The 8,215-nt window shown below is 51.2% G+C and overlaps 1 protein-coding gene across 1 annotated transcript; it reads left to right on the top strand.

Moving 5' to 3' along the window:
- The first annotated feature begins 863 nt into the window (after positions 1 to 863).
- LOC112217234 (inositol hexakisphosphate kinase 2) lies at positions 864 to 7,710 on the top strand. Its single transcript, XM_024377507.2, has 3 exons — positions 864 to 1,453; positions 5,283 to 5,514; positions 5,663 to 7,710. Exons 1-3 carry the CDS (start codon positions 1,237 to 1,239, stop codon positions 6,633 to 6,635), a joined length of 1,422 nt encoding a protein of 473 aa, XP_024233275.1. The 5' UTR covers positions 864 to 1,236; the 3' UTR covers positions 6,636 to 7,710.
- Positions 7,711 to 8,215: the final 505 nt, after the last annotated feature.

Here is an 8,215-nt window from a genome sequence, read left to right as displayed (position 1 = left end):
CAGATATTAACGTACTGGCCTATGTATTTCATTCATTTCTCTGTCTGTCTGTCTGTCTGTCTGTCTGTCTGTCTGTCTGTCTGTCTGTCTGTCTGTCTGTCTGTCTGTCTGTCTGTCTGTCTGTCTGTCTGTCTGTCTGTCTGTCTGTCTGTCTGTCTGTCTGTCTGTCTGTCTGTCTGTCTGTCTGTCTGTCTGTCTGTCTGTCTGTCTGTCTGTCTGTCTGTCTGTCTGTCTGTCTGTCTGTCTGTCTGTCTGTCTGTCTGTCTGTCTGTCTGTCTGTCTGTCTGTCTGTCTGTCTGTCTGTCTGTCTGTCTGTCTGTCTGTCTGTCTGTCTGTCTGTCTGTCTGTCTGTCTGTCTGTCTGTCTGTCTGTCTGTCTGTCTGTCTGTCTGTCTGTCTGTCTGTCTGTCTGTCTGTCTGTCTGTCTGTCTGTCTGTCTGTCTGTCTGTCTGTCTGTCTGTCTGTCTGTCTGTCTGTCTGTCTGTCTGTCTGTCTGTCTCTCTCTCTCTCTCTCTCTCTCTCTCTCTCTCTCTCTCTCTCTCTCTCTCTCTCTCTCTCTCTCTCTCTCTCTCTCTCTCTCTCTCTCTCTCTCTCTCTCTCTCTCTCTCTCTCTCTCTCTCTCTCTCTCTCTCTCTCTCTCTCTCTCTCTCTCTCTCTCTCTCTCTCTCTCTCTCTCTCTCTCTCTCTCTCTCTCTCTCTCTCTCTCTCTCTCTCTCTCTCTCTCTCTGCAGTGCTCTCCTTCCTTTGTTTGCTTGTTCCTGATCTCAGTGCTTAGTTCCCACCCAACAACAGCTGCTGAGCTCTGATAGGCTGAAGCGGGTATGAGGCGGGGCCGACCTGTTTTTATATTTTTCTTGATCTGAGCTCAGTACAGACCCCAGTTCAGTATCGGCGACAGACAGAGTCAGGAACAATCTACACTCGCTCTCACACACAACCTACAGCCCCAGACCTGTCGAAAATAATGATTTACTAGCACTACGTACACAGGGATATTACCTTAACCTGAACCTGGACTATACTACTCTGCTTTCGGACCAGGATAGCACGGGGAACTAAACGTTTTTTCTCTTCTCCTTCCTGCTGCACCCTTTCTTTTTCCTGCTGTGGTCTCTGCTGTCCGAGCAGGTGTCCTCTAACGCCCCCCAGCGAAAAAGAGCGGTACAGCCAGAAGATAGGCAGCCCGAGCAGCCTCATCGTGGGCCCCTCCAGTTTAGCTGTCCGATGTGGAGTGAGGATGAGTCCTGCTCTAGAAGCCCTTATGCAGGCAGACGGGACGCTCCCCTATCCCGGGAAAGGGGTGATGCTTGAGCCCTTTGTGCACCAGGTGGGGGGCCACTCTTGCGTACTGCGTTTCGGCGACCAGACCATCTGCAAGCCCCTCATCCCCCGAGAACACCAGTTCTACAAGAGCCTGCCCCCCGAAATGAGGAAGTTCACCCCCCAGTACAGAGGTAAGCTTATTCCCTGATCCAACCTAAACCTACAATATAACGCTACCATCATCTGAATAACATCCATTATGCTGTGTGCGCCACTGCTACTGCCCTACATTTCTCTCCCCATCTCCCATCTTCTCTCTCTATCTTTCTACATCCACCTCTTAATCTCTCCCTGGTTTCTCCACTGATATGGTCAGCTGCAGTGTTTTGTATAATTAGCTACATTTAGGATTACAGAAGGTCACTGGAGATGGCAGTACCACAGCAGCACAAAGGGATTCGTTTCATGGTGGTGCTTAAGTGGGGGGTTGGGGACAGACCGTATGTGACTGCATGATACATCAGGGCTCTGCAGTGTCAGGTTATGTAATGGTGGTGGGGGTGTGTATGACAGGATCTTTATCCCCTGATGGATAGGTGTGAGCCAGGCATTCTGCATTAGACAGAGACAACCCTCCCACACAAAGGTGTCCTTGGTTGGGTGTCAGTCACACAAACAGGATTTAATGTGTTTTATATTATATTTTGTTCCATTGGATTCGATCACCTTTGAAATATCACAGAGGACCAACAGTATCACTATCTTCTCTGCTCAGACCATAGTCGGCCCCAGGCCCTCTCCTGACAGTAGGGATAAAAGTCCAGTAGCCCTGCACCTGCCTGCATCTCCGAAGAGGGCTAAAGTTCCTGGAGGAAGGATCCAGTTCCCAGCATACTCAATAATAATGGGGCTGATCATCAGAGACGGAATGCTGAGTGGGAGAGATAGCAGTGTCTGACTGGACATCAGCCTGTCATGGATAGTTAAATAAAGGTTCAATAAAAAAAATGTGTGGTTAACGAACACACACACAAACACTCTCACACACCTTGGGTGGAAGATCTCACTCTGTGTTGTTTTTCATTGACCGTGATGCTACATACGGTGTCTCCTGACACTTGCACTCACAGATCGGCCTACACACGCACATCTCACACACACTTTCTATCAAGTCACTCCTACCCTAGCCATGTGACAGAGTTGAGGCACCAGCGTGGTATCTGACTCCACAGCAATGCGTCGTGGAACTATAAAAAAACCCAGTGTAATTTGGATGGGAGATGAAGCTGTAGAAAGAAGAGCACAGACGTCTGGTGACACTGAGAATATTACATAACAAACACATTCACTTCTGCTCAAAACACTTTTACACACACTCTCACACTCTTGCAAACGTATGTTGGCCCATATACAGTCACGTTCACACACTCGCGTACTCACAAAACACACGAGTCGCAGGCACTTAAACACCTCACATGCCCCGCTGACAGTGCAGCTCTGACAGTTGAAACAGGCCTGGCCAGTAGAGGGTTAACTGCTGCAGGGTAGTGACATCACTGTGCATGACATCACTAAAGGCGGGAGCTGCAGAGGAGAGATAAGCACTGGGTCCCATTGTCCTCCATGTCACTGGCCAACACACCCGTTATCACCTCATACACATAGGCCCTAATGAAGGGTCTGCCTTGATGCTGCAGAGAACCTTCCCTCCAGTGTAAACCAGGGATGTTTTTGTTTGTATTTCAGAAAGGCTGGGATTTGCTTTTGTTGCCAGTCTTATTATCATGTTTATATTGAATGGGATGCTGAATATCCATCCTCCTCCCTATCTCTCTCCATCTCCCAATCCCTCCCTCTCTCTCTCTAATTTATCTGTCAGCCCCTGCAGCTGTGATGTTTGCTTTTCCTGTCTTGACACCCACTGCCCCTTTCCCCCAGCCTGCAGAGAGGGTTGCAATACACAGGCCCTTCTACAGGGGTTTATTAGGTAGAGTGGGGTAGGGGTGTGTGCATGTTTGGGGAACGCATCATAAATGATCCCAGGAATAAGTAAGTGTGCACAGTTTTCTATGAAAGTGTTCTGGAGACCCACCCCCCTCCTCCCCACCACCCTGTCCTTCCCACCACCCTCCTCCCCACCACCCTGTCCTTCTCACCACCCTCCTCCCCACCACCCTGTCCTTCCCACCACCCTCCTCCCCACCACCCTCCTCCCCACCACCCTGTCTTTCCCACCACCCTCCTCCCCACCACCCTGTCCTTCCCACCACCCTCCTCCCCACCACCCTGTCCTGCCCACCACCCTCCTCCCCACCACCCTGTCCTGCCCACCACCCTCCTTCCCACCACCCTCCTCCCCACCACCCTGTCCTTCCCACCACCCTCCTCCCCACCACCCTGTCCTTCCCACCACCCTCCTCCCCACCACCTTGTCCTTCCCACCACCCTCCTCCCCACCACCCTGTCCTTCCCACCACCCTCCTCCCCACCACCCTGTCCTTCCCACCACCCTCCTCCCCACCACCCTGTCCTTCCCACCACCCTCCTCCCCACCACCCTCCTCCCCACCACCCTGTCCTTCCCACCACCCTGTCCTTCCCACCACCCTCCTCCCCACCACCCTGTCCTTCCCACCACCCTCCTCCCCACCACCCTGTCCTTCCCACCACCCTCCTCCCCACCACCCTCCTCCTCCCCACCACCCTGTCCTTCCCACCACCCTGTCCTTCCCACCACCCTCCTCCCCACCACCCTGTCCTTCCCACCACCCTCCTCCCCACCACCCTGTCCTTCCCACCACCCTCCTCCCCACCACCCTGTCCTTCCCACCACCCTCCTCCCCACCACCCTGTCCTGCCCACCACCCTGTCTTTCCCACCACCCTCCTCCCCACCACCCTGCCCTTCCCACCACTCCATCCATCCCTTCCCTTTTTAATTTGTTAGTGTGTTTGGATTATTGCCTTGAAATGCTGTATAAAAAGGCAAGTCAAACCTGAATGGACTCTTAAAATAGAGAGACGGTGCTCGCAAAATGCCCGACTTGATGGAACTGTTGTATCTTTATGAAATATAATTCAGGTGTGTTGTTGTTGTGGTTGTTTTTGAGTTTTTACAGTGTATCTTTGCTGTCGTTTCCTTTGGGTTGCCTTGAAACATTGTAACACTATGTGTATCAGTTAATGTGTGGTTTTGGGTGGGTTTGGTAGTTTCTCAATAAAGGTTGGACTGAGTGTCATACATTCGAGCCTCCTGTGGTGTTTGTGTATCTCTTTGCTTCTTGGTTTCATTCTCACATACAAATTTGAAGTACTTGGGAACACATACATTGTTGTTGCTGCTGCCTCCTTGCCCCCCTACCCGCTCTCTCTCTCTGCTGCCTACTTGCCCCCCTACCCGCTCTCTCTCTCTGCTGCCTACTTGCCCCGCTACCCGCTCTCTCTCTCTGCTGCCTCCTTGCCCCCTACCCGCTCTCTCTCTCTCTGCCTCCTTGCCCCCTACCCGCTCTCTCTCTCTGCTGCCTACTTGCCCCCTACCCGCTCTCTCTCTCTGCTGCCTACTTGCCCCGCTACCCGCTCTCTCTCTCTGCTGCCTCCTTGCCCCCTACCCGCTCTCTCTCTCTGCTGCCTACTTGCCCCCTACCTTCTCTCTCTCTCTGCTGCCTCCTTGCCCCCTACCCGCTCTCTCTCTCTCTGCTGCCTCCTTGCCCCCTACCCGCTCTCTCTCTCTGCTGCCTTCTTGCCCCCCTACCCGCTCTCTCTCTCTGCTGCCTCCTTGCCTCCCTACCCGCTCTCTCTGCTCCCTCAATAGGAAAGCCTGTGTTTGTTTGTGTTTGTCTTTCTCTTTACAGAGTGTATTTGGCTGGAAGCAGGACCCAGTTGGTAAGAACTGCCTATGACTAACCAGTTACTGGGAGGTTTTGGCTTCATTATAGCATTATAAAATAAAAAATCCAATGCCAGGTACTAACCGCCTTCCTATCGTTCTCTTTCCCGCTTCCCTCCATCTCTCCCTCTCTCAGGTGTGGTGTCAGTCAGCTTTGAGGAAGATGAAGAGGGCAACCTGTGTCTCATCGCTTACCCCCTCCACAATGAACCAGAGAACATGGAAAACAAGGACCCCTCAGCTGAATGCGAGCCTAAGAGTAAGATGATCAAATGGTGCAACAAGAAATCATCGTCCCTATTGCTAGATAATGACAACTACAGCAAAGACCGGGTCAGACAGAGCACTAAAGAGAACAAGAGCAAAAGGTGAGCACATACACTGTTACATCGGTACACATACTGTATATACAAATATATCCAAACACCAACATAGATTCATAGATTCTATACAGCAAATATGTACTGTATGGTGATTGGCAGATATTTAACCTCTCTTTCCTCTGTGTGTGTGTAGTTATAACGGTGCGGAGGTGCAGCAGCAGGCTGAGGTTCTCCGCTACAGCCTAGATCGGAAGCAGATCAAACACAACCCCTGGAGTCTGAAATGCCACCAGCAGCACCTCCAGAGGATGAAGGAGAACTCCAAACATCGCAACCAATACAAATTCATCCTGTTGGAGAACCTGACGTGGCGTCACGCGGTGCCGTGCGTGCTGGACCTGAAGATGGGCACGCGGCAGCATGGTGACGATGCGTCAGAGGAGAAGAAGGCCAACCAGATCCGCAAATGTCAACAGAGCACTTCCGCCTCCATCGGTGTCCGGCTTTGTGGCATGCAGGTGTACCAGTCAGACTCAGGCCAGCTGATGTTCATGAACAAGTACCACGGGAGGAAGCTGAGCCTGCCGGGCTTCAAAGAGGCCCTTTTCCAGTTCTTCCACGATGGGCAGCGTCTGCGGCGCGAGCTGCTCTCCCCGGTGCTGCGGAAGCTCCGGGAGATGCAGGAAACCCTGGAGTCCTGCGAGTCTTACCGCTTCTACTCCTCCTCCCTCCTCATCATCTATGATGGGGAGCCCCCCCGCCCTCGCGCCCCCACTCGACGCCACCGCGGAGGAGAGGAGGGTGATGAGGACGAGCTCTCAGATGAGGAAGAGGAAGAGGGGGCGTTTGGGTTCACCCGTGGCTCGGCAGCTGGCAGCAGTGCTGGAGGGAGCAGTAACGGTAGCAGTAACGGTAGCAGTAGCAGTAACGGTAGCAGTAGCAGTAACGGTAGCAGTAACGGTAGCGTCGGTCGCTCGTCCCGTGGTGCAGCAGGGGAGGCCAGCAGCCCGGCAGTGGATGTGAGGATGATAGACTTTGCTCATACGACGTGTCGCCATTACGGGGAGGACAGTGTTGTGCATGAGGGTCAGGACAGCGGCTACATCTTCGGCCTGCAAAACCTCATCACCATCATATCCCAGCTGGAGGAGCACAGCGCCGACTAAAGACTGAGCCTCCACTCTGGGAAACTCGAACCTAACCTGGGAATAACAGCACTGAGCTGTAGCTGTAGCCCTGCTTTACCCTCCTCCGACAATGGCCTGGTCCTAATGGCCACCACACGGCTGGGGGTCTGACCCCCCCACCTACTGTAGGGGACAACCAGGGAGTTTCTGGCCCGGGGGAGAGGCCACGCTGTAGTCGGTTCTGCACTCCCCACCCTCCCCCTGAACCAACACGGGACAGAACCACTTGTGCACTCGTTTGCATCTTGTCTCTGTGGCTGTTCTCTCTCTTTCTTCCTTTCTTTCTTTTCTATGTGGTGGGAGAGATTGTGACTGAGACTCTGGTCTATTAACAGGCTCAAGGACTCCTGTATCGTTCTGTCCTCCTTTCCTCTCGTTTCCACCGCTCTGCTCCTCTGTTCTGTTACAGACTGTTTTCTTTACTGTATGGTCCCTCTGAGAGAGAGACGTAAAGCTTAAGTGTAGTTCTGGGAGTCAGACTTGGTGCTTATTAAACTGTAAGGTGACATGAGGTGTTTGTGGATGGAGTTTGGACTGATATTCCCCCAACAGCACAGCACACACGAGTGGGGGTTGCTTCTGTACAGACTGAACGGGGCTGGCAGCTTTGTAACGAGTGATCTCCTCGCTCTCCTATGGCTGACATTTCATATTTCCACCATACCCCCCCGTACTGTTTTGTCCCTAAATCATAGACATTTAAAGTAGGGGGTAATAATGGGATAACATCAATACTTTGTAACTTTCTTTGTTTGTCATTCCTGAAATGGTGACTGAAGAAGAGAATATATTGATTAGGACAATAAATATTATATAGAGAAAGTGTATATAGAATCTTTATTTATTTGAAATATTTCTTAAAAATAAACTAAACAAAAAAAATGAGAAACAAAATGGAGAAAATAATTCCTACATTCCATATTACTGTTCTAAATGATCTGTTCTGATGACATTAGTGAATCTAGTTTTTTTGCAAGATACCTCTCTTGTATACCTGTGTGTCAACAGTATGTTGTATGTTGGAAGTAAAATAAAGACATTTCTTTGTGGAAAAGCACTTTCCTGTCATTGAGCGCATAATACTTCTAGGAAAGGGGTGGGAGGGGCACAGGGTGTTGTAAAATAAGGTGGGGGGTGTAAAAAAGGTGGGGGGTGTTGTAAAATAAGGTGGGGGGGTGTTGTAAGGTGGGGGTGTAAAATAAGGTGGTGGGGGGTGTAAAAAGGTGGGGGGTGTTGTAAAATAAGGTGGGGGGGTAAAAAAGGTGGGGGGTGTTGTAAAATAAGGGGGGTGGGGGTGTAGAAAAAGGTGGGGGTGTAAAATAAGGTGGTGGGGGGTGTAAAATAAGGTGGGGGGTTGTAAAATAAGGTGGGGGTGTTGTAAAATAAGGGGGGTGTTGTAAAATAAGGGGGTTGTAAAATAAGGTGGGGGTGTTGTAAAATAAGGTGGGGGGTGTTGTAAAATAAGGTGGGGGGTTGTGAGAGGAAAGACAGTAAATAGAAATGACAGGGCTGTTAAATTGACCACTGAAATAGTCTTGTGTCACCATGGCACACCACAC

The sequence above is a fragment of the Oncorhynchus tshawytscha genome, linkage group LG02 (assembly GCF_018296145.1).
Source record: "Oncorhynchus tshawytscha isolate Ot180627B linkage group LG02, Otsh_v2.0, whole genome shotgun sequence".
In the NCBI taxonomy this organism is placed as follows: domain Eukaryota; kingdom Metazoa; phylum Chordata; class Actinopteri; order Salmoniformes; family Salmonidae; genus Oncorhynchus; species Oncorhynchus tshawytscha.
Note: the sequence above shows the minus strand (reverse complement) of the source record. Positions and strands in the feature narration are given on the sequence as shown.

Coding starts and splice junctions, on each gene's coding strand:
- LOC112217234 (XM_024377507.2), top strand. CDS start 1,237: ATGAGTCCTGCTCTAGAAGCCCTTATGCAGGCAGACGGGACGCTCCCC. Junction 1,454..5,282: donor GTTCACCCCCCAGTACAGAG/GTAAGCTTATTC, acceptor TCCCTCTCTCAG/GTGTGGTGTCAGTCAGCTTT. Junction 5,515..5,662: donor AAAGAGAACAAGAGCAAAAG/GTGAGCACATAC, acceptor GTGTGTGTGTAG/TTATAACGGTGCGGAGGTGC.